This window comes from Lissotriton helveticus, chromosome 8 (assembly GCF_964261635.1).
Source record: "Lissotriton helveticus chromosome 8, aLisHel1.1, whole genome shotgun sequence".
In the NCBI taxonomy this organism is placed as follows: domain Eukaryota; kingdom Metazoa; phylum Chordata; class Amphibia; order Caudata; family Salamandridae; genus Lissotriton; species Lissotriton helveticus.
This window is the reverse complement of record NC_136069.1, coordinates 77,479,410-77,504,317: the sequence shown is the minus strand read 5'-3', so window position 1 is coordinate 77,504,317 and position 24,908 is coordinate 77,479,410. Positions and strand designations below refer to the sequence as shown.

At 48.0% G+C, this 24,908-nt stretch overlaps 1 protein-coding gene across 2 annotated transcripts in view; it reads left to right on the top strand.

Annotated features, from left to right (window-relative positions):
• The window catches only part of QTRT2 (queuine tRNA-ribosyltransferase accessory subunit 2), a 187,497-nt gene that overhangs the window by 118,089 nt on the left and 44,500 nt on the right, over positions 1-24,908 (top strand). For both annotated transcript variants that reach the window (XM_078656655.1, XM_078656656.1), the window contains exon 7: positions 24,368-24,519. In XM_078656655.1, coding sequence (XP_078512781.1) covers positions 24,368-24,519 — 152 coding nt within the window. The remainder of the gene's footprint in view (positions 1-24,367; positions 24,520-24,908) is intronic.

The window sequence follows — 24,908 nt, the reverse complement described above, 5'->3', positions numbered from 1 at the left end:
GCTGTGCCGCTACCTGGAGGCGCAGGCACATGTTTTCGAAGCATTATTATCTTCATGTGAATGCAGAAGGCAACTCAGCAGTGGGTCCTACAGTCCTCCTTACGCTGTTTCAATAAGGGCCAACCTGCTTCCCGCTTTCTTAGGCATATTATAATTGTTATGTCCGCCTTACTATTCGGATTCAAAATTTTAAATGATTTTGTATATTCCTCGTTATTCTCATCGTGAGTAGGTGAGAAATGAATGTGTTTGCCGTCAAACTTAGGTTCACCCGGCAATGCGTCTGCTTCTCGCATCCTTCTTCATGCCATATGTTCTGACTTTATCTGCTGTTCCTTGTTATTGTGCCGGATGCCCTTCACATGTTTTTGTCATTAAGACAATACTGCTCATTAGACAACAGAAGGTTTCAGATTCTGAGCCATTTTAATACTCGTTCCATGTCTCATTTAAGCGTGTGCTTGATGCAACAGTCGTTTTCTCTACAAAGATCACCTCAATGCCTGCATCCTATATACTTCCCCTAGCCCTACCTGGCAAGGGTATTCAAGGCCTGCGGCAGGAGATCCCAGCGCCTATTCTTGGTGAACGTCGGGAATGAGAGACTTTTGCCTACCCTGGGTGTTGTGGGTAATGATTGTTTGAGTGGATATTTGTGAACATGTGGCTTGAAAATTGTTATTTAAATGGATGGAGCTTCCACCAAACGAGAGAAAGCAGCACAATTATTAATAAAGAATCATTTTACTGAGCGGGTTCTGCACCCCCGAAGGCATCCAAATGTAGCTCACCTTCAAACATTAACACCCTATACTTTAAAATAATAAATAGGTTCATTAAAGCACATAATCGTCCACACTAAGAAGGCTTTGCACGCCCCTCCTTTCTGAGCACCATATTGGAACTCTCATTTATTTAATCCTTAAACCAACTGCGGTCCATGGCTTATTAGTAGAAACGTGTCGGAGAACTCGAGCGGGTACAAAACCTCTGAGGTAAAGCTCCATTCTCTAGGTGTATGAAATCTAGACTAACCTCTTTAACCACTTTATGGATACCTTCGACTCTGTCCAAAGGGACGGGGGCTAGATGGCCAAATACCACTACGTCTACCCTGAAGGGTCTGCACTCACACAAGGAAGTTCATATTTCTTCTCTTGTGTGTAACATGGCAAGGACAACAGAGAGGGAGATGCTTCTAATATGAGGGCACTCAAGTGGGTAAAAAAAATTACATCACTGAACAGTCACCCAGCCTTCCAAGTGTGCCTCGGGCATCTAGTGTGTTCCAGAGGTTTCCTCATATGAAGACATCTGCTGATCATTTCCCTCTGCGAACCGTGGAAAAAAAAAACCTGCTCTGAAATTTTCACTTTGGCATGACATCACTTCCTCTTGACATCACTTCCTTTTGAATCGCTCGCGAAGCTTCAAAGAGGTCACTTAGACGAGAAGCTCTAGAAATTGAAACTAAGTCATATCTATTTTTTTTTAATGTTCTTACTGCCTTAAGGTTTGTCACGATCTAGGCTTCCCAATTATAGACACATACCTGTGCTTAATTCCCGCATTACAAAGTTGCAGACAGACCCAGATCTTCATTGAGAGGGCTGTAGAAAAAGTTCCAATAGCAGTTGGAAGAAAACAGGTGCTTGAGACTTTTGTGCAGATCACACATGGTCCATGATGATTTCTCACTTATACATTTGGTGCATAAAGGCTTCTGCAAAGACCCCACCTTTGGCACCCGCCAACCCTTGTTTGCCGCTCTTGCCCGTTATACTCAAACTGCACTAAAAACGACGAGACCAGGTTAAAGGTAAAGACTGACTCCATCAGACATGGCCATTGTAAAGAAAATTGGTTCTAAACAGTGGCCAGGCGTGTGTGTGAGTTGACTGTAGAACACAGTTTGATTTCATGTGTTATTAAGCGAATAATGTGCTAATGAAGTAGGTTGTGTTGGTCAATCCCACCAAACTTCAAAAACTTCAACCCAAGAGGCTATGGCAGCACTGGGAAGCAAGGCTGGCATTGAGTTGGAGGGCTGATCCAGACATGGTGCCACTGGCCTTTGGGGAATGAGAAGATACCTAAATGTTTATAACACTCTGCATGTTTTGCCACACAAGGAAAGGTATAAATTACCAATATGAATGAATGAATGAATGAATTCTTTATTGTTTGGTTACTCAAAACCATTACATTAAAACCAGAGTATAAAATTACCAATATTCTCAGTTAGGTTTGGCTGTGGCAAAAGTAGATGTTTAAAAAAAAAAAAAAAAGACACAGCCAAGTGTCTCCCTGTTACAAATCCAGCATTGAAACTCAATATTAAAATTCTCTGAGAGTATTTTTTTTGTTCCAAATAGTTTTAATTTTTAGCAACATTCAGTAAGGGACATGAACATAACATGATAGTGAGGTTGTCCGGAGTTCAAGAGTAAAATATTACAAAGCAGTAATATTGTAAATAGTGGAAGTGCAAGAGTTTAAAGTTTATGTGTTTAGCTCACCTAATTAAAGCCATTACAAATTGATAAAACCTATGAAACAAACCCAACTAGGTGTAGTGCCCGACCACAGCATAGCATTCAGTTCCATTAACAAAATAATTGTTACAAATAGATATCACATATGAAATTACGTGATTGCAATAAAAAGAAAATGTCAGATACTTCCGTTGCACCGGTTGTAAGGTAATACACCGTCAATTCATCATTAAAAAATAAATTAATTCTGCATGCTGTCACTATATTGCCCCAGTCATCTTTATGATATTAATATGTGATGCTAGTAGCTGGTTTCAGACACTGAATCTAAAATTTGGGTTTGATTAAAATCTTAGTATTCCTTTGCACCTGTTGTCGTTTGACTTTATGTTGATGCGTCAAAATGTAAGCACATTCCACAATGACACCATTTTGCCCAGTACCACCTTAAGATTTTGATATGAAGTGCTGGTGTCTAGCTCCTAACCTTCAGATGATAGTGTGCACTTCCGGTGAGCGCTTTTGTTTACCAGTGGATCAGTGTTTGGTGCGTTTGTGCTCAATGAAGAGTGCAAGTGAAAGATGATGGGTGGCATGCAACAGCACTTAAAAGATGCGAGTAAAAAAGGGGATAGTCAATAATGATTTATCTTCCAGAAGTAACTGGGGAAGTGAGGACTCTTAGCATTTTGTCGGCTACTGCAAGAGTAGTTAGGATTAGTAGATAGGAAAAAATGGAGTGATTCTCCCATGAATTACCACCACTATTAAGTGAGTAAAACGTAACTACTTTGTTTGATATGCAATTGCGGAAAATAAGAGCCGGTTTTAATTTAATGTTGATTATGACTCACCATAAAATGCTTATTCAACTGTTTCTTGCTCAGCTAATCTCGGATTTAATTATAAATGTACAACTTTACTGTCTGCTTAACACTGAAACCACAGGCGGGCCAATGCGATCATTTTAGGGTTACCTTTAACCCTAAAATGATCGCATTGGCCCGCCTGTGGTTTCAGTGTTAAGAAGACGGTAAAGTTGTACATTTATAATTAAATCCGAGATTAGCTGAGCAAGACACAGTTGAATAAGCATTTTATGGTGAACCAGTTCAAAGGAAGTGTAATTTTATATGAAATGGAGGATGCTAGGATGGAAAGTTTGGAAAGTAGTTCCAAATGAAAGGGTCACTAAGCCTTGGTACATATCAAGGCGCTATGAGGTATGGTCTGAAGCGGTGCAGAATTAGCAATATTCAACATTTGTTTGAATTTTGTTTGGAATGTCTATCTTGTGCTCGTGAAGTCTTTTTTTGTCTCTTTGTGTGAAGAATAGAACTTAATTTATTTTCTGTGGCTTTCAAGGGCAGGGTAGAGTAGTCTGCGCGGTTCACTTAGTTTAACATAATGAGGCACTTTACTGTTCTGCGTAGCAATAGTAAATGGTCTAAGGTAATGATATTGGCCAGAGATATTGTGTTTGTCCAAATTATACCCTCCATTGTGCAGCTAGGTTGCAATTTTGAGCATAAATGTCTCCTTCTCTCTCAGTGCATGTATCTGTATTCACAAGTGCTCTGGTAATGAGGGGGTATCCGCTCACTTGCTCAGTCTGGTCAGGTCAGGGTGGCTTGGGGGTTGTGTAATCCATTTGCGCTTGTAGCATTCCAACTTCTAAATCACAGCGGTGCTGTAGATAGGTAATGGATTTTTTTTATTTCCAGCCTATTGTATGCCCTTCACATTTGCCTTGGTTTTAATAATTGAATTTGCTGGATATTAGTGCGGTGAAGCCAAGCGCGCCCTTGCTTTGTCCTTTTATCATAAAGGTTCAGCGCTCTAGTGTGCCGGTATGATCGCATGAGCGCACAGATCTGAAATGCTAATGCGGCACACCCGCCGACACTCCGCTCTGGACTCTCCACAAGTATAGGCGAAATATACATTTGTGATGAATGAATGTGGAACTGTTGGTGATGTCAATCTGTTAGCCGACTTATTTGATTTTTTGTGCCTCTTTATAAAAGCTGCAACAGCATTGCAGGCTGTTTCCACTACCTCTTTCATCCCTTCACCACCATGACTTGAAACAAGCTCACTGTCCCTTTCAGAAAAAATTAGTTCTCATATGCTTCTTTGAAGCAAACATACCCTAATGCTAGCGAGTAAAATAGCCCCCTGGCCCCTTTTGTAAATTAGGGCGATCATAATTGTGATGCAGTGGGCCCCTCTCATCCCTGAGGCCCAGTGCCACTGCACCAGCTTCACTGTTGATAGCTACTGCCTTCCGAAGTGGGCTGTCTTCTTTGTCCTTTGTTAAAAACATAGGTTCCTGTGAGAAATTGGGTTTTTGGTTGAGGGGATGTGAACCCTTCTCAAGCAACAACCACAATCCCTGTCAGGGTGAACCACAAAAGTCACTAAATTCATCTGTGCTTAACCCTCTGGTAGCTTGGCACAAAAACTTAAGTTGGAGACAATTTGTAAAGTACTTATACAGCACACAAACAAAATAAAGTGAAAACGCAACAAAAGAAAAATTCCACACCAATTTAGAAAAAACAGAATGAAATGAAAAAATATTCCAGCAAATGTAAAGGAAAAGGTCAATTCTATTAGGGACACGAAGCTGAGGATTAATCTAATTATGTCTTTACTTAAACTCACAGCAGCAAAATATAAACTACAACTACCATGAACACTTATAACATGTCATTGATTGTGTGACTAAGACAACCAATCATAATGTCCTCCACAGTATAATAATGTATCAATTTCTTGTCCTATTCTGTCCACGAAGTACGGCTTCTCTGTAGTTCTCCAGTGCTGCACCACGAGCTTTGTTTTCTCTTCCATATCTACAATTCTAAAACATGGGAATTATTAGTCCAGCAGAAACTGTATCCCCATAATGATTAAACTGAACCAAACATTGTTTTTAACAAATCATCATATCAACATTAAAATTCATATAGAAATGTATATGCAACATACCTATAGTCCACACAGATCCTGAACTCATATCTTCTCTGAGAAGGTATTCTACAGGAAAAAGGGAGGGATAATCTTCACCCTGTGTCCTTAATAGAACAGATATTTTCCTTTACGTTTCCTAGGAAAGGTTTCTTTCTGTGGCAGGACCATAGGCTCCGATTATGCTCTTTTAAAGCTTACTTACCACAATGGAACCCAACTGAGGCGTTGGTTTGAAATAACATTTCTTAAAAGTACAATTAGCTGACCAATCTGATATCCCCCAGTCTGACCCCTAGTGTGAAAGATTTGGAGGACATAATGCCCCTGCAAGAGTGGGCCTCAAATATGAAGGTATCTGAAAGAAACAGGTTAGTATTAGATTCCTTACCTTAGAATATCCCCAGGCGTCAGTCTGGATCCGGAAACTTTTGCGTAGCAGTACCCCTGCGCGTCGGTAGGCGTCGTCTGCAGGCGTCCCCTGCGGCTCCGCGTCGTCTGCGCCGTGATGACGTCGCTGGAGTATATAGACGCCGCCTCCGCGCGCTGACGTCAGTTCTTCTTTTTTCCGCGCCAGTTAGCGCAGATCCGAAGAGCAGTACTCCGGTCTTTTGACCAAGTTTTTTGTTACATCTAACTCTATCTTCAGGTGCCGGTAGGATGCCCGGTTTTAAGAGTTGCGACGGGTGCGACCGCCTGATGTCGGTCACCGACCACCATCGACTCTGCCTCCGGTGTCTGGGCGCGGACCACGACGTGGAGTCCTGCGTCGACTGCCGGGCCTTGACTAGTAAAGCTAGGCGGGAGCGGTCCCGCAAGCTGCTCGAGCTCCGGGTGTCGGCCCCGCGTCGAGAGCGGTCCCGGTCCGGTCGGAGGTCGAGGGAGCGGTCGAGAGAACGATCGCGGAGCCGCCATGAGCGCTCCGGGAGTCGCCACCATTCCTCCGGTTCCTCAGGTAAGCGACACAAGAAGTCGGGGCGTCGTCATCGTACCCCCGACTCCCCCCGACGCCCGCGTGATGCGGCCGGGGGTTCGGGTGGCCCCACCCCCGCGGCCCCGCGTGGGTCGCCGACGCCGTCTGCCCCATACCCGTCGGTCCCTGGGGAAGGCGCGTCGCGCGAGGAGATTGAGGAGTTCCTCATGGCTATGAGGGCGATGTCTCCTCCGGTGGGGCCTGCGGGCCCGTCGGTCCCGTCTGGGGGCCCGAGCGGTTCGGGTGCACCTGCCCCGACGCCGCCAAGTGCTCCGGCCCCGACGCCGCCGGCGGCTCCGGCCCCGACGCCGCCGGCGGCTCCGGCCCCGGCGCCGCTGGGCCCTTCAGGGTCGTCGCCGGCTGGTCATCCGGCCTCTCCGGCACCGATTCCATCGGGGCAACCCGTGGTGCCGCCTCCGCGCGGCGCCGAGACTCCGCCGTCGGTCCCGGCCGGCGTCGGGGCTCCGGCGCCGCGCGGCGCCACCCCCATTCCCTCTCTGACTCCTGACGCGGAGTCGGACCGGCATCGTCCGACGCCGAGTCCGGCGCCGTTGGGGCCCCTTGGCTCCGAGGAGCCGGTCTATATCGTTGACTCGAACTATGGTGATGAGGACGATTATGGAGAGGGTTGGGAGGGGTCTGAGGACCCTTTGTCACGAGCATGCCAGTACGACGTGGACTGGGTTGGTGATTTAGGTGATGCCAGTGGTCTGGACGAGTCGCCTAACCCTGGGTTTGTCTCGCCTCCCACTGTGGCGTCGGAGGCTGGGGCTGCCTATTCGGTGGTACTGATGAGGGCTGCCAAGGCCTTGAGCCTTGAGCTCCCCGTCTCTAAGGTGAAGCCTAACATCCTCACCGAGGTATTTAAACCGCAGTCATGCCCACAGGAGCCTCTGCTGCCGTTTAATGACGCCCTGACGGATGTCCTTTTGGGCACCTGGTCCAGGCCCGCTTCCGGTTCACCTGTTGACCGAAACGTTGCCAGGCGTCACCGTCCGTGTTCGGACGACCCTGCCTTCCTCTCCACCCATCCCTCCCCTGAGAGTCTGGTGATCCAAGCCTCCACTTACCAGTCCGCATTCCCGACGGCCCCGCCCGATCGGGAATCTAAGCGATATGACCAATTTGGCAAGAAGGTCTTTTCGTCTTTGAGTGCCGGACTGCGGTCTTGCAATACCGCATGCCTCTTAGGCCGCTACACCCACTCTCTGTGGGATACTGTCGCAGAGTGTCTGCCGCAATGCCCGCAGGAGATGCGGGACAAGCTCAACCAGGCCTTGATTGAAGGCCGGGACGCGGCGAGGTATTCCATACGGTGTGGTCTTGACACGACCGACTCGCTGGGACGGGCTATGTCCACGACGGTGGCGATTCGTCGCCATGCTTGGCTGAGATCCGCCAACTTCTCGCCGGATGTCCAGAATGCCCTCATGGACATGCCTTTCGATGGCAGTCGCCTGTTCGGTGACAAAGCGGACAACGCGCTTGAGCGCTTCAAGGACTCCAGGGTCACGGCCAAGTCCTTGGGTCTTTCGACCCAGCGCCAGCAGACGGGTTCGTTTCGCTCCTTTCGTGGCCACGGAAGGGGCGGTCCCACACGTGCTGCCAGCCACGCACCGCAGAACGCTCCTCAGCGCGGTGGCGGCCGTGGATTCCGCCGGGGTGGCGGTAGGGGACAGCGGCGAGGTCAGTCCACACCTCCCCCCGCAGCAGCCTCCAAATCTTCCTAGTCCGAGCTTTCGGGCCCATGTGACGCCAGTGGGTGGCAGGGTTCGCCTTCACCACTCCCGCTGGCGCACGATTACGTCGGACAGGTGGGTGCTGCAGCTCGTCCGAAGGGGCTACTCCCTCCCCTTCGAGTCCACTCCTCCAGCCATGCCACCGCAGAACCACCGTGTGTCGGGGGACCACTTGACACTTCTGCAGGAGGAAGTTACGGCCCTCTTGGCCAAGGGGGCCATCGAGCGCGTTCCTGGGCCAGAAGTAGGGTGTGGTTGCTACTCCCACTACTTTCTGGTACCCAAGAAGGACAAAGGGGGCTTACGTCCTATCTTGGACCTACGGAACGTCAACGGCTTCCTCCGGAAGGAGAAGTTCAAGATGTTGACTTTGGCTCAGGTCTTGGCTGCTCTAGACCCACAAGACTGGATGGTAGCGTTGGACTTGCAGGATGCGTATTTTCACATCCCCGTCCTGTCGGCCCACCGGCGTTACCTGCGGTTCACGGTAGGCCACGAGCACTTTCAGTTTATCGTGCTCCCATTCGGCCTTACCAGCGCCCCACGGGTGTTCACGAAAGTGATGGCGGTGGTCGCAGCTCATCTGCGCCGGTTAGGGGTTTCAGTCTTCCCCTACCTCGACGACTGGTTGTTGAAGGCGGGCTCGCCCCAGACAGTCGTCCACCACCTTCAGATGACGGCAGACCTCCTGCACGAGCTGGGGTTTTCCATCAATGTGCCGAAATCACACCTGTGTCCCTCTCAAAAGCTCCTTTTCATCGGAGCGGTTCTCGACTCGGCGCAGTTTCGGGTTTATCCTCCCGAACGGCGGGTCCGGGATATTCAGGCTCTGATTCCCATCTTTCAGCCGTTGTCCCGGGTTTCGGTAAGGTTGACGCTGCGGCTTCTGGGGCTGATGGCCTCCTGCATCCTTCTGGTGCATCACGCCAGATGGCGGATGCGGGCTCTGCAGTGGGACCTGAAGTTTCAGTGGGCCCAGCATCAGGGCAACCTGTCCGACCATGTCCTGATCTCGGAGGGCACTGCGAGACAGTTGCAGTGGTGGCTTACGGACCGCGATTGGGTCAGGGGCAGATCCCTCTCCCTTCCCCAACCGGAGCACGTAGTTGTGACGGACGCGTCCCTCCAGGGCTGGGGAGGCCACTTGGGAGAGGCGGAGATCAGAGGCATCTGGTCTCCGGCGGAGTCCCGGCTCCATATCAACATGTTGGAGCTGCGGGCGATTCGCCTAGCACTGAAGGCATTCCTCCCCTTTGTCAACGGGAGTGTAGTGCAGGTGTTCACGGACAACACCACCGCCATGTGGTACTGCAACAAACAGGGCGGTGTGGGGTCGTGGACCCTTTGCCAGGAGGCTCTGCGCCTCTGGCAATGGCTGGAACGTCAGGGCGTGACTCTGACGGTTCAACACCTGGCAGGTTCTCTGAACGCCAGGGCGGACGAACTCAGCCGTCTGTGCTCGGTGGATCACGAATGGCGTCTGAACTCGGACGTGGCGAACGGCCTCTTTCAGCAATGGGGAGAGCCTTGGTTAGATCTATTCGCCACAGAAGAGAACGCGCAATGTCATCAGTTCTGCGCGTTGGAGTTTCCAAGACGGCACTCGCTCGGCGACGCCTTTCGGCGCGAGTGGAGTTGCGGTCTGTTGTACGCCTTTCCGCCTATACCACTTCTGCCCAGAGTGCTGAAGAAGATCAGGCGCGACCGGGCCCAAGTTATCCTTGTGGCTCCGGACTGGGCTCGAAGATACTGGTATCCCGAGCTACTCAGCATGTCAGTCGGTCCCTCGATCCGCCTGCCCCTTCAGGAGGACCTTCTGTCGCAGCAGCAGGGGACGGTCCTCCACCCGAACCTGTCCAGCCTCCACCTCCATGCGTGGAGATTGAGCGGCGACAGTTGAGGCCATTCGACTTGCCTCCTGAAGTCTGTGATGTGATTCTGACAGCCAGGCGTCCCTCCACAAAGTCGGTATACGCCTGCCGGTGGAACAGATTTGTGGCATGGTGCACAGCAAAGGCTGTGGATCCCCTTTCTGCCCCTCTTTCCGAGGTTCTCCTCTTCCTTCTTTCTCTTGCCCAGCAGGGCTCTGCTCTGGGCACTATCAAGGGCTACCTTTCTGCCCTTTCCGCCTTCTTAAGGCTACCTGATCAGCCATCTTTATTCAAGTCCCCTATTGTACTGAGATTCTTGAAAGGCATCACGCACATGTATCCACCTGTTCCGTTCGTGATGCCTCAGTGGGACTTGAACCTGGTTCTGACATTCTTGATGTGTGCTCCCTTTGAGCCGCTTCATTCCTGTCCTCTCCGTCTTCTCACTTTAAAGACGGCCTTCCTGGTTGCCATCACCTCTGCCAGGAGGGTGAGTGAGCTCCAGGCTCTTTCTGTTAAACCTCCTTTCTTGTCCGTCCATCCTGACAAGGTGGTTCTTAGGACTAGGCCTTCTTTCCTGCCCAAAGTAGTTTCTGCTTTTCACATCGGGCAGTCCATCACCTTACCCTCCTTCTTCCCGCCTCCGCATCCTTCAAAAGATGAAGAGCGGCTCCATCATCTGGACCCAAAACGTGCGCTTTCATTTTATATGGATCGCACACGCCAGTTCCGGGTGGATGACCAACTGTTTGTTGGCTACGTGGGTGAGAAGAAGGGAAGGGCGGTACAAAAACGAACCATCTCTCGGTGGGTCGTCCTGTGCATCAAAGCATGCTACTCTTTGGCTCGGAAGGAGCCTCCTGTTGGGCTGCGGGCCCATTCCACTCGGGCCACGGCGGCTACTACTGCCCTGGGCCGGGGAGTCCCTTTGCAGGACATTTGCCAGGCGGCTACGTGGGCCTCACTGCACACCTTTGCGTGGCATTACTGCCTGGACAGTCAAGTCCGGAGGGACGGCTTCTTTGGCCGTTCGGTCCTCCAGGATTTTCTGGTGTAGGATTGTATTGGTTCGCAGACCCACCACCGGGGTTGGTATTGCTGGGGTATCTATTCTACGGTAAGGAATCTAATACTAACCTGTTTCTTTCAGATGAACAAGTTACTTACCTTCGGTAACGATATATCTGTAAGAAACAGTAGTTAGTATTAGATTCCTTACCGCCCCACCCGTCCTCCCCGTTCTGCGAACTGATACCTAGGGTTAAGGACATCCCTTTCAGGGCCCTAGTTTCAAATGGCACCAGTGTTAGTTCTCACATGGCTCTGCGTGTTCTGGCGCGGAAAAGCTGTGTGCAAAGAACTGACGTCAGCGTGCGGAGGCGGCGTCTATATACTCCAGCGAAGTCATCACGGCGCACAACGCCGACGACGCGGAGCCGCAGGGGACGCCTGCAGACGACGCCTACCGACGCGCAGGGGTACTGCTACGCAAAAGTTTCCGGATCCAGACTGACGCCTGGGGATATTCTAAGGTAAGGAATCTAATACTAACTACTGTTTCTTACAGATATATCGTTACCGAAGGTAAGTAACTTGTTCATCCATACCAGCTTCCTGCATGACCTAACGTACCCACCTAGCCATCGTGGTTGTGGAGACTGTTTTATGATGCTTGATAATCGAAATTAACAGTTGATTGGTCTCTTCAGGTCTAAGATCACTAGATACACTCTCATAATACCTCAAACAACTCACTGCACACAGTTTGGAATTGTCAGGGAAGGATTGATAGAAAACAGATTGTGCATTACACTGTTTCCTCTGAGAAATAGTTAAATCCATGCCTTCTGGAGCAAAGGATCACCCAGCTACGTCCAAAGCCCCGATGTCTGAGACCTTCTTACATGAAATTAGGCACAGTAGCATAGTCAGTTTTGCAAACAAATGTTTTCTCAAAAGCTCAGTGTTATCCGGCCATTCAGTGAAGAGATGGAAGGCCCGGGTTACTTCCAAAGTATCTATACTTAGGCGTTGGAGGATTAGAAAACCTAATACCCTTCATCAATTTGCATACCAAGGGATGAGGCCCCTGTGTTTTCCTGCCACTGGCAAGTGGTCTGCTGAAATCGCTGATCTGACTCAATTAACCGTGAAGTAAGCCTTCCCTACCTGTGCTATATGCGCAAAAAAGTTTAGGATGAGCACAGTCTTAACCCCCCCTGCCCCCACGGTATCCACATCCCTATCCACACACCAATGTTGCCATGTTGCCCAGGCAGAGATGTATCTCTCATGGGTATGAGCAGCCCATGCCTGGTCCATGTTTCCTGAAGCTGATCTCGAAAGTCCTGTCATCTTCCATCTGTTCCCTGATGTCCTCCAAGCCATGAGGTTCAGCATGTTGTCGCAAATCATCAGGTGAATCTCTCTTCCTGGATCCTACAGTATAGCAGGGAATGATGGGCTCATCACTGGGCAGTCACATGGGATTTCCGAATGTACTGGGAACCAAGGTTGCGACCTCCAAAGAATGATCACCAGGATCAGGTCCGCCTTTTTGCCTTCTGGCTGGAGTCGCCACTACAGTAATTGTAATGAACTGGGGAAATGCATACTTGACCATCATGCCCAATTCTGGAGAACACATTCACTTGTGCTGCATCTTGATCCGGTCTCCAGCAGTAGAAGTGTGTTACCTGCGCATTCACCCTCGATACAAATAGGTCTGTATGTGGTATCCCCCATCTCTGGCAGAAGAGTTGGAACGTATGAATGTCCAATTTCCAGTTGCTGAGATCAATCAGGAAATGTAAGTTCCAATACACAATAGTATTGGAATTTCCCAGTAGATGAATCACTGTCACTGAGATTATCCTATCCAGGGCCCGATGTCTTTGACAATCTCTTCCAACAGTCTGGATCTCATTCCTCCCAACTTGTTGACGTCCTGTGCTGCAGAGATATTTTCCATCTTCAGTAATATGGAACATTCCACTCTGTCCTTCACCACACTGCTGTTGGCAAATGAACCGGCCAGTAACTCGAGGCCATTTATGTGGAGGTTCAGTTCCTCCTGCAACCATCTGCCTCCAGTGGTCACTTACTAGCACCTAGCCACCCAGCCCAAGCAGCTGGCATCCAGCTCTATGATGATATCGGGAGAGTAACCGAAGATTGCTCGGACCGTTCCACTCCGCCGTATGGTTCAGACGCTAAGTCATTTTAGTTTGTTACTTGGACGTTCCAGTGTCGCCTTGATCATTCATGAAAGCTAGAAACTCAATCATGTGGTTGGGCGTTAATTATGATTTGGTTTGGTTGATCACAAAACCAAGATCCTACTACATGCGTTTGTTACCTGTGGTCGCTGCACAGTGTGTTCCTGTTCTGTGCCATTAGAATAAAGTCTTCCAAACAGATGAATGGTCAGTACCCCTTTGTTCGTAACCATGCCACGACAGGCTTCAGAAGTTTCGTGAAGCACCACGAAGCGAACGATAGGCCAAAGGGAAGTACTTTAAACTCCCAAAACTGATTTTGTCAAAGAAACTGTAGGAAGCGTCGATGAGGAGGAACAATGGTATCAACAGATAGACATCCTACAGGTCCAACGTGATAAGCCAGTCTCTCTGCCCCAGCTAGTCTTGCAAAAGATGGATGCCCTCCTCTTGAAGGCCAACAGTCTATTAAATTCTTTCAGGTTCATTACCAGACTCGCCCCTTTGTCCTTCTTTACAATAAATATATTGCTTAAGAATCCTCTCAGTTAAAAAAATTACAGTTCAATGGCTCTTTGCTCTTTAAGTCTAAGATTCCATAGTCTATAAGAACGCTGGTCTCTTTTGAGAATGCAAGTAGATGTGGTTTCACCGGTTGCACCTAGGTGCCCCAAATCTCTGTTTGGAAGTTCTGCACTGTGTACAGTACCCATGCATCCGAGGAGATTTGTTTCCACTCGTCTAGGCATCTCACTATTCTGCTCCGGAGGTCTTATATGGGAAGAAAATTGAGTTCTCACATGTAGCTTTTGCGTTTCCTCTGCCTCTTTTGGAATAATCTCGCTGGAACTTATTCCTGGATGGGAAGAAGGGAAAGAAGCCCCTCTTGTTGGACCAATGTGCACGTTTGAGACCTTTGCTGCCTCTAGTGTTTTGCAAAAGGAAACAGCTGGATGAGCGACCATGCCACTTCCGGCCCAACCATAGACATGAGTGGTGAAAACCTTCTTGAGAGAGGCTTGGGCTTTATCTAAAACCATAAAGGCCTGAATAAACTTGTCAAATCCTTTACAAAGGTGTCCCTAAAGAAGTCTCCTCTGGCCTCAGACTCGGTTTCAATGGATGCTAATTCTAATTTGGTGTCTGGGCACAAAATCAGTGAAGGTCTCAACTCTGAGTTAAGGGAACAATTGGCATTGCCTAGCATGCAGACAGCTTTCTGAGCCCATCCTGAAAAAATCCCAGGGTCATTTGAGGTGCCATTCTTTTGGCATCGTCCGCCATCTCCATAATCTTAGTTAATCGGTCTGTGATGTCCAGCAATTTGTCTAGGCAGAAACGCAAATTTCTATCAATGGCCCTCTTAGGGTTCTTAATAATTTCGCCCATAAAGGTCACCATTGTGATGTTGAATTCATGGGTGGCTGAGACCTTAGCCTCAATAGAGGATCTTGGGCATTCCGCCCAAAGCTTGTTTCTCACTACCTTGTCCAGAGGTTGGCGTAACCTCTGTTTCATATAGAACACCACTATATCAGAATGCTCCCACTCTGAAGAGCAGGTGATGCCTGATGTCATCAGGACTAAAGAGCTCTTTTCTCAGTTCCCGGTCCATGCCATCCCTGGAGGAGCCAGACTTCAGTTTTTTCTTGTCCCCACCTAATGGTTTCCACTCACTCACGTAATGAACTTAACTCAAGTTGGGTAAGACCGGGGCCATCACCCTCCTGTAAGAGTCCACCTGGAAAGTATGTTTGAGATGGCGCAGTCTCTCTAAATTTCCTGTCAAGTCACGAGCCCCTCCTGCATCAGAGTGATGCGTCTGTGGGGAATTCCCTGTAGATTCCATGTGGGTCTTGCCAGCAGACTTTTGCTGTTTTCGCAAGGTCATTGCCGACCCCACTGACTTTGACACTGCAAAATAGATCATGGAAGCCAACTCGGGGTCAACATTATACGTCTCTAACACTTTCTCCTACCTCACATAGCCATGATCATCAGCCATTACCCTTAGGATTGTAGGGCTACTACAGGAGAAATATGATTAAACCTATCTCACTGCACCATAAGAGTATCTGGGGTAAACACCCTAGTTTACTATCATGGGGAAGGTTACCCTGTTAGTAGGCTAAACAAGTGGGAGCCCCGTCGGATCACACCACTCGTGACATGTTGTGAAATATTTGAGGAGCATGCTGGGAAAAATCCACAGTGGCCGCCACGTATCCTCAGACCTGAATACACAACTGACGATGTTGCCCGTTGCCCCACCCCATCTCACTATGCCTACTTCGCTGCTGCTTGTTATTAATGCGCGAGAGCTTGAGCAAGGCGGGAGATGACACTACCTCTATCCCCTTCGCTGTATGCTGTGAGTGGGTTAGAGTGATTCCGGAAGGAAATGCCCCGCGGTGACCTCACAGCCGCCCTCACCCTTCTCAGACACCAGCCTGCACCGGACACTGGTAGGAGTAAAGGATGTTCTGGTCACAATGCTCAGGAGCAGGATATCACTAATCCTTAGAATGAATGAAAACAAAGAAAATGTACCATTCAAGGCCTTATAAACAATAAGTAAGTAATGGATGGTAAAGCAGTTAGCTCAGGCTGCCATGAGCAGCAAAGAACGAGGACAAGAAGTGGATATCTTGCATTATTACACTGTGGAGGACATTATGATTGGTTGTCTTAGTCACATGATAAATGACATAAATGTTCATAGGAGTTGTAGTTTATTTTTTGCTGCTGTGAGTTTCAGTAAAGAGAGCATTAGCACACTCCTAGCCTCTGGTCCTGCAGTAGAATTTAATAAAATACCAAAATGACACAAATCTAATTGGTACAACCAGAGATATGCAGTTTCAAAGTCTTGGGTAAGTATACCACTTAAAAGCACCAAGTGCTACTCGCGGGCATCTGGTCGTACCAGACCAGGGAAAGTTGCAAGTTCAGGCCGACTGCTATGGAACATAGGCTGGATACAAGGACTCCAGTACGCGGTGGAGGAGATCATGATGAGCAGGGACATCGTTGCGGATGGTCGTAGCTGTACAACGAAGAGCAGGCTGGGTGTGTCAGATGATCAACGATGTAGCACAAAGATGTTGGGGGGGTCGTGGACGGTCATTGCTGGAGCTTCGCGTCAGTAGTCACACTAGGCTATCGATGCTGTTGCACGAAATGTAGATCTTGCGTTGCTGGATGACGCTGTAGCTTGAGGTCAAATCCACCAGAGCTGCACGCTGGTGGGCCGTGAGATCTCGGCACGAAGAGGTCCGTTCAGGATCATGAAGAGCTCAAAACTTCAGTATTTTGCCTTTTCTTTTCAGGAGCAACTTATCCCAAGCAAGGGTCCAGGACCTGGGCAGGCACCTTATGGGGATCATACACTCACTACAGCAGAGGCCAGCAGGGTTCAGGCAGGTACAATTGCAGGTCTTTGCAGGGTCAGTAGCTGGTCAGCTGGGCGGTTGCAGGGAGTCCTCTGGAGCTTGTTGTCCCTGTAGCTCTGAACAGGAGGGCAGACCCTTGGAGTCACTTTGCCTGGAATAAAGGTAGTTAATCATCCTTCTCAGAGAGCAGGGCGGGCCTCAAGCAGCGAGGCTGTCCTCTGGTAGCATAGCAGTCCTTCTGTAGTATCCAGAGGTAGGTCCAGGAGTGTACTGAAGAGTGGGTCCGATGGATCTAGTGCTAGCTTTGAAATGGAAGAAACGTCTGGAGTTCCCCCCCCACAGATGGCTTTGGAATTTCCTTCCCTCTTGCCCTGGTCCTAAGATATCTGGGGCAACAAAAGGCTAGTGTGAAGACCTTTGTGAGTGTGCTGAGGCAGCTTGTTTGAAATATAAGTGGGGTTTTTTCACAGCTCCACCCTCCCATCCTGGCAGGATGTCCCACCCTGCCAACATCTAGTTCCCCTATGTGTCAATGTCTGGGTGGAATACACAAAGGCCAACTACCAACTGCACCTAGTCATGTGACCCAGGATACAGTCTGCAGTCACCAAATGGTTAGGACTAGAAAAAGTCAACTTTCTCAAAGTAGCATTTTCAGAATTGCGGCGTAACCATTGCAGTAAAATGCAATTAATTTGAGTGTAAACGTGACATTTCTACCTATTCCCAAACAGAGATTATCACTTATTAAATATAATAAAGTAAAACACTGTTATCCTATGGAAGACATAGGCCTGTAGTAGTGAAAAACAAACTTAAGAGTTTTTCACTACCAGGACATGTTAAACGTAAAAGCACATGTCCAACTTTTTAAATACACTGCACTCTGCCCTAGTGGCAGTTTAGGGCGTACCACAGGGGTGGGTTATATGTATTAAAACGGAAGTTTTAAGCATGACAAAAGCTTTTATTTTGACATGTCGAAATGGCAGTTTAAATCTGCACATAGGCTGCATTGGCAGGCCTGAGATGTTTTAAAAGAGCTACTTAAGTGGGTGGCACAATCAGTGCTGCAGACCCACTGGCAGCAGTAAATGTATAGGCCCTGGCACAGTTAGTGCACTTTACTAGCAATTTATAAGTAGATTAAATGTGACAATTGGGGTAAGCCAATATTACCATGTTTAAGGGAGTGAGCACAAGCACTCTGTGCACTTTACCACTGTTAACCAGTGCTAGAGGCCCAAAGCTACCAAAAGTGAATTTCAGCAAAACAAGAGGGGTGAGGTTAAAAGGTTTGGGGGAAGACCACCTAAGGCTGTCAGGTTTAACAATTCCCATCTCACCAAACCCCCTTTCCGCCATACCTCTCAGACCTTAACTCTTGTTGCTTCTGCTTCAATTTTCCTTTATCTTGGCCCATTGTTCTAAGGCCCAATGTCGGCACTGCAGCTTGCACTGGACCCTACTGTAAGCAAGGACGATAAATAAAACAAATATAATTGGGGTGTAGTTGGCCCCTTACCGTGAACCCTTGTGCCACTGCCTCTGCAGCAAAATTGAGTTTTAGTGGCCTCTTGAACCCCTGGCTCCATTGCTTCTGCACCTGCTGCACTAATGGTAGTGATGGCCCTTTAACAAAAAAAAGCTGCGTGTCCAAAGGCCTTTTTACCTTTCCATCTCCCCCACTCCCATTGCCAGCAACTCCCTCTTCCCACCTGCCCTACATCCCCCCCGTATTCGCCGAGTGGTTAGATGGTGGATGTCGAACAATCAGGGACCTTTATGTAGGGGCCACCTTCAAAACTTTTGAACAATGTAAACAGGAGTTCAACTCCCCGAAGTGGCACGACTGCAATATATGCAACTTTGACACTGGTTACACACTGAATCTCTGACACAAGCAGCCACACACGCCCTCACTCCCTTTGAGCGGCTGGTTCGCTTGTTTGATAACTCCAAGGGCCTCATATCTCATACGTATCATATTCTCCAGCACTCCCCGTGGATAACTCTGCATCCCTATCAGTCTCGATGGCAATCCAACCTGTCTACTGACATCACACCCACACAATGGGATCGTCTCTGGCGCGACATTCGAAAGGTCTATCGATGCATCCCTCAGCGGGGAAACTGCTTATAAGGTTATGACCTAGTGGTACTACACTCCTCACAGGCTACATAAAATGTTCCCTACATCCTCTCCTCTTTGCTGGCGTTGCTCAAACTCTCCCGGAGATTTCCTTCACATCTGGTGGACCTGGTCACTTCTGGCCATATATTGGAAAGAGATCCTCATCCACATCAAATTGGTACTTGGATTCCCTCTGCCTGAAACTCCAGCCACAGTTCTATTGGGTATCAAGCCTGATAATTTACGCGTGCTGACACGTAGAGACTGGCGTATCTCTCTCCATATGTTGGGAGCGGCTAAACAACTCATAGCCCTGTTTTGGAAAAAAGCGATACAAAAGGGGATGATGGACGGAGCGTTTGAGCAAATCAAACACTCACCCCCAGTCAACTGATCTGGGTTTAATCCATCATCATTCTTTAACTCACTACGCCACCCCAGTTCAGACATGGCCATATGCAAATCAGTCTGACCCTGTACCTCATGGGAACAGTCCAGCCCGAACTGCCAAGCCATGTCTTCCCTGGACCGGAAACAAGCATCCTGGGACCGGTTTTGGATTCATAATCCTCATCAGCCAGGCTATCTTGAATCCAGTGACAAAGTGAGCAAGGGACTCACGTCTGAGCATACCCTGCCAACTTTGGGCGAACAAGGCGATACAAAAGGAGATGATGGACGGAGCATTTGAGCAAATCAAAAACTTACGCCCCGTCAACTGATCTGGGTTTAATCATCACCATTCTTTAGCTCACTCCGCCACCCCAGTTCAGACATGGCTATATGCAAATCAGTCTGACCCTGTGCCTCGTGGGAACAGTCCAGCCCGAACTGCCAAGCCATGTCTTCCCTGGACCGGAAACCAGCATCCTGGGACCGGTTTCTGGCATTTCAGGGTGGCGGAGTGAGCTAAAGAATGGTGATGGATTAAACCCAGATCAGTTGACTGGGGGGTGAGTGTTTGATTTGCTCAAGCGCTCCGTCCATCATCCCCTTTTGTATCACTGTATTGGAAAAAGGCGGAGACTCCTCCAGTCCCTATTAGGTTCACTCGCTGGTGGGCTACCATGGCGATGGAACTACTCACTGCGCACTTACAGTCCGGAGACACCCACTTCACCAAACTCTGGCAACCTCTAATAGATCATTTCTGTAAACTAAAACATGCCCGTCTTCAGCCCCCGAAACTCAGGGCTCTACACCTTTTTGGAGACTCTGACAGACTCCGTTGACTTTAACGTCGCTAGGCTGCGATTTGTTGTATTTGTCCAAAATTGCATGAAACTGCCCGTACACACTCTCAAATCTCACATTTCCCCTCCCCCTCCCCTTTTCCAGTTCTCCTGGCCACGCTATCTGCAATAACCACCCCTCGTGTCATACCCTCCCCCTTTCTTCTCTTTCTCCTTTCCTATTCGCTCTCTTTCTCTGCTTATTCTCTTTGCTAATTTCATATCCTCTAAGCGTATTGGGGGGTTCCTCCCCTCCTCCCATTTTTCTTCTTCTTTCGTTTGTTTATTGTTCCATGTTTGAGTTCATTTGTTTGCTATGGCCTTTCCCACTTGGAGAAGCTTTAGAACTTGCAACCGCCACACTTGACTGTCATACTACGCGGCCGGCCCTGCTTGGGTTGTAGGCGACTTGCTGTGTAACTTAATAGTCCTGCATAGCCCCACAATGCCTCACCCCTCGCTCACCTCATCGCGCGGACGGCCCGCCAAAGAGTTGTAGGCGACATGCTGTGTACATTCGGATTCTTCTTATATTCCTTAATAAAACAGATTTACAACAAACTGCTGCCCTTCATTCTCTTTCCATGCCATCTCCCTGAGGAAGCCCATTCTGTCCATTTGTAAACAAAAACAATTACCTCCCACATAGCACCTGCCTACTCTCAGTCGAGTCTTTGGCGCTATCCATGGATCGCGCTACCTTCTTCCTCCTCCTTGGCCATCAGGGGTTTGGACAATCAGAATATTGCTTCTGAATGCCGCCCTGCTGGTCTTCCTGCCACCTCCTCAACTTACCGTAAAGAACATCTGCATGTAAGGCTAGTTCGAAGGTGACGGGATCTATGGGGAACGGCGTGCCCATTTTAAAAAAACATTTTGGGGGGAGATTTATATAGCGCGAACTAGACCCGAAGATATCGGGTATCAGAGCGCTTTGCATAGCACCAGTTTTGTTTCATGAGGACACATTCATTTTTGTTAGGCACGGGGAGATTAAGTGAGTTGCCCAGAATCATAGGATGTTGAGCGCGTTGCCGAGACTCGAACCCGGTTCCCCATCTTCTACGTCGACCGCCCTAGCCATAAGGCTACATCCTCTCCCCAATGCCCATGCTGTATTAATTTTACTAAAGCAGTTCCTATACCTTTTTGTTAAAAAAAACAACCGCCCCTGAATGGTTAATGCCAACCTTAGTGTGAAGTTGAGGGCTAAAGAATAGACAGAGAGTTAAAGAAGAAGCAGGCCTGCTACATGGAAGAAATGTAAAATTATGCAATTAGTTAATCTCCAGATACCAAGACTGCCTGAGAGCCAATGTGGTCCTTATTTGATAGAGTAAATATCGTTTTATGTTAGCAAAGTTTTATTTTGTTAGGGTTCTGGAGTGCCTCCTTTTAATGGACACCTAAAAATGTTTTCCCTGATTATGTAATCCTAAAACAAATATATTGAAAGCACTTATTTTATCCCAGACACTAAATCGTTTTGGGGCAGCCTAACTTGTACTGTGTGTAATACAGTCCACAGTGCTTTCTGTGTCAGGTAGAATTTTCATAGCACTTAAAATGCAAAAGTCACTATTCCCCACTGATCCAGCCAGGATTCAATTCTGTGACTCTGTTAACACACAGAGGTATCTGCTGTTATTGCATTAACCAGTTACAGGGACAGTGTCCTGATATTGTGACCTTTGCTGGCAGAATGTGAAGACCCTTTTGGGCAAGTGATGACTCGACTTCCAAGATCAATTTGGTGACCAGAGGGGGGGGGTGAAACGTAGCCGCAGTTGCATCTACCCTTTGTCTGTGCGAATGAACAATACCAGCCAAGCTCAAGTGATGCGGCATTTGCTAAATTAGCCAACACAGAGCTGTGATTTATAATGGTGCCCATCAGGGCGCCTGTTTTTGTAGCTGAGAACTCAGAATTGTTTCCATCGACCTCCCCCATAATCTGGTTACTTCCAGTTCAATTTAAAGCATCTGATAGCCTGGCAGAACTGTCTGGCGGGTAGCAAGCAGAAATAAAATCAATCAGAAATATGCTCTTTCTGACAGAAAAAAGAATTAAATAATATTTTCCTCAACCGGGTTGTTATGTGACAATATTCCATTTGGATGTATGACGTTACAACGCATACTTTTACAATGCCTACCTTTACATCGCAAGTTTTACAACGCATACCATTACAACGCATAATGCTTTTGGGCGCTGGATAGTGAATAGTTTAATTTACTATTCCAACTCCAGTCCCCGTGGATAGTAGGGAAGGTGTTGGATAGTACATTTAACCTATTCCCTATCCTGGAGCGCCCCCCAGCGCTATGCGTTGTAATGGTTTGCGTTGTAAAAGCTGCGTTGTAATGGTAGTTTGTTGTAAAAGTTTCGTTGTAAAGGCTGTTTACCATTCCATTTTAATTTTTAGAGCGATGGCTTCTTCGTTTGCTTTTTGTAATTAGTTCGGGTTCCTCTACCCCCCAAAAAACCCAAGAACCAGTTTATTTTGTTTGATGCTACAGATACAGTACCAAGACTGTTCATTACATTTTTTAGGACACTGCATCTCGCAATCAAAAGAAAAACTTGTTTACGTTCCAACTTCAGTAGAGTAAATACGGGTACGGTCAGGAGATTTGACCCTCATCCTTTTGGGGGCGCGTGTTTGTGGCATGCGTTGCACACTCAAATCAAATCAGGTGTTTGTCAAGCACGACTACTCGCCCATAAGGGTCTCAAGGCGCTGGGGGGCTCGCAGGTTCCAGTCCATCAAGGAGGGGGTCTGTCGAAGAGCCAGGTTTTGACGTTTCTTACGAAGATGTGGAGCGATGTTATCTGCCTGAGGTGGAGCGGAAGGTCGTTCCAGGCTCTGGCCGCGCAGAAGGAGAAGGAGCGGCCTCTGGACCATGTGGGGCCCATGTGTAGCAGCGGGAGGCTGGTATTAGTTTCCAAACTAAGTCACCTAGTAGTAGAGAAGGGTTTGGGAGTGGTGGGTTGGCTAAAGGGTGTTTGGTAGGGGTTTAGGAGGGTATGTCGGTATACATCAGTAATTGTACCAGAATGCAAATTCAGTTGATTCAAACTTGTTACAATTTAATTGAAAAAACAGTTTCTACTTAATTTCATGCAAAGAATGTGATGGAAAACGCATTGTAATTAATTATTTGCATTTGCTAGTGATAATTAACAAAAAAAATCTAATATTTGTATGAATAATTCACGTTTTTATTTGCTGAAGGTTCATAAATGCATTACAGGAATGGTCAGACAAAAGTACTTTTACTCCCAACCCTGTATAAATTCTACTTTGTAACTCTTACACCTGTGCATTCATTTTAACAAGAGAAATTGCAACCCTAGAGGAACGAATCCATAATTGACCATTTACTGAATTCAGATGGTTGCTGTCCACCGTGAAGGATGACTCCATGTTTTAGGAGTCGCTGCTCCTTCCTTCTTGATGGTTTCTTAGGTTGTACTCGATCCTGCTTCCTCAGTATTGTCTGAGCTGGCACTCCATTCTCCTTCTATCTCTCTAAACTGGTTTCTTTTCCTCCTTTCTTCCTATTCTCTAATTTGCTGCCCCTTCTTCTATACAGTGTGAGCTGGAATCCCTTTGTTCTTGGTGGTATCTGGAGTTGTGCTCCATCTGCCTTCCTCTTTCGTTGTCTGAGCTGGTGCTCCATTCTCTTCCTTCGATCTCTTTAAATTGATTTCTTTTCCTCCTTTCTTCCTATTCTCTAATTGGCTGCCCCTTCTTCTATACAGTGTGAGCTGGAATCCCTTCCTTCTTGGTGGTATCTGGAGTTGTGCTCCATCCGCCTTCCTCGATAGTATCTGAGCTGGCGCTCCATTCTCCTCCTCCGATCTCACTAAGCTGGTTTCTTTTCCTCCTTTCTTCCTATTCTCTAATCGGCTGCTCCTTCTACATTGTGTCAGCTGGTGCCTCTTCTTTCTTGGTGGTATCTAGAGTTGTGTTCCATCGTTCTTCCTCAATATTGTCTAAGCTGGTGCTCCATTCTCCTCCTTCGATCTCTATAAACTGGTTTCTTTTCCTCCTTTCTTCTTACTCTCTAACCGGCTGCTCCTCCTTCTATATTGTGTGAGTTGGTACCTCTTCCTTCTTGGTGGTATCTGGAGTTGTGCTCCAGCCGGCTTCCTCGATATTGTCTGAGCTGGTGATACTTACTGGCTATTGTGTAATGGGGTTCTCTGTCCTCCTTCCTTTATACGCCCTAGGCTGGTGCTCCTTCCTCCTCCCTTGACCTCATCTGTGTTGGTTCTCTTTCCTGCATCCTCAACTCTCTCTAAGTGTATCCTCTGGCCATCTCTTTCTCTGCAGACTCATCCATGGCCTTGGAAAGCCCGACGAGGTGCTGGAGTGCGTGGAGAGAGGGGTGGACATCTTTGACAGCGGTTATCCCTTCCAAGTGACCGAGCGGGGCTGTGCATTGACTTTCAGCTACACTTATCACCCGGACCCTGAAGCAGCAGGTATCTTTTCTAGAGAGATGGGTTCTCCCGCGGGAGAGTGTTATGTGGAATTACATGAACATCCCAGAGATGCTGTGCTGCGGGGTGAGCCATTGCAAAATATGGCAACCTATTTTAAATTCATCCAGTGTGTTGTCGTGTATGCAGTGGAGATTTCCAAATCGAGCAATTAAGTGTACACACCGGTCTCCATTCCATTGGCTGTGGTCTGAAGAGCAGATTTTGACTTCCACTCGGGTGCGGCAAGGCTTTTTTCCACAGTGCATCCCCTGCTGCCATGCTGGAAGCTACTTTGAGAGTGTCATCAGCTAGTAAGTCTTACGGATAACATGCCAGGTCTTAAGTTTCTGTGATCCGGGCCCCTTTTCTGCAGGTATCCTCTAACTCCA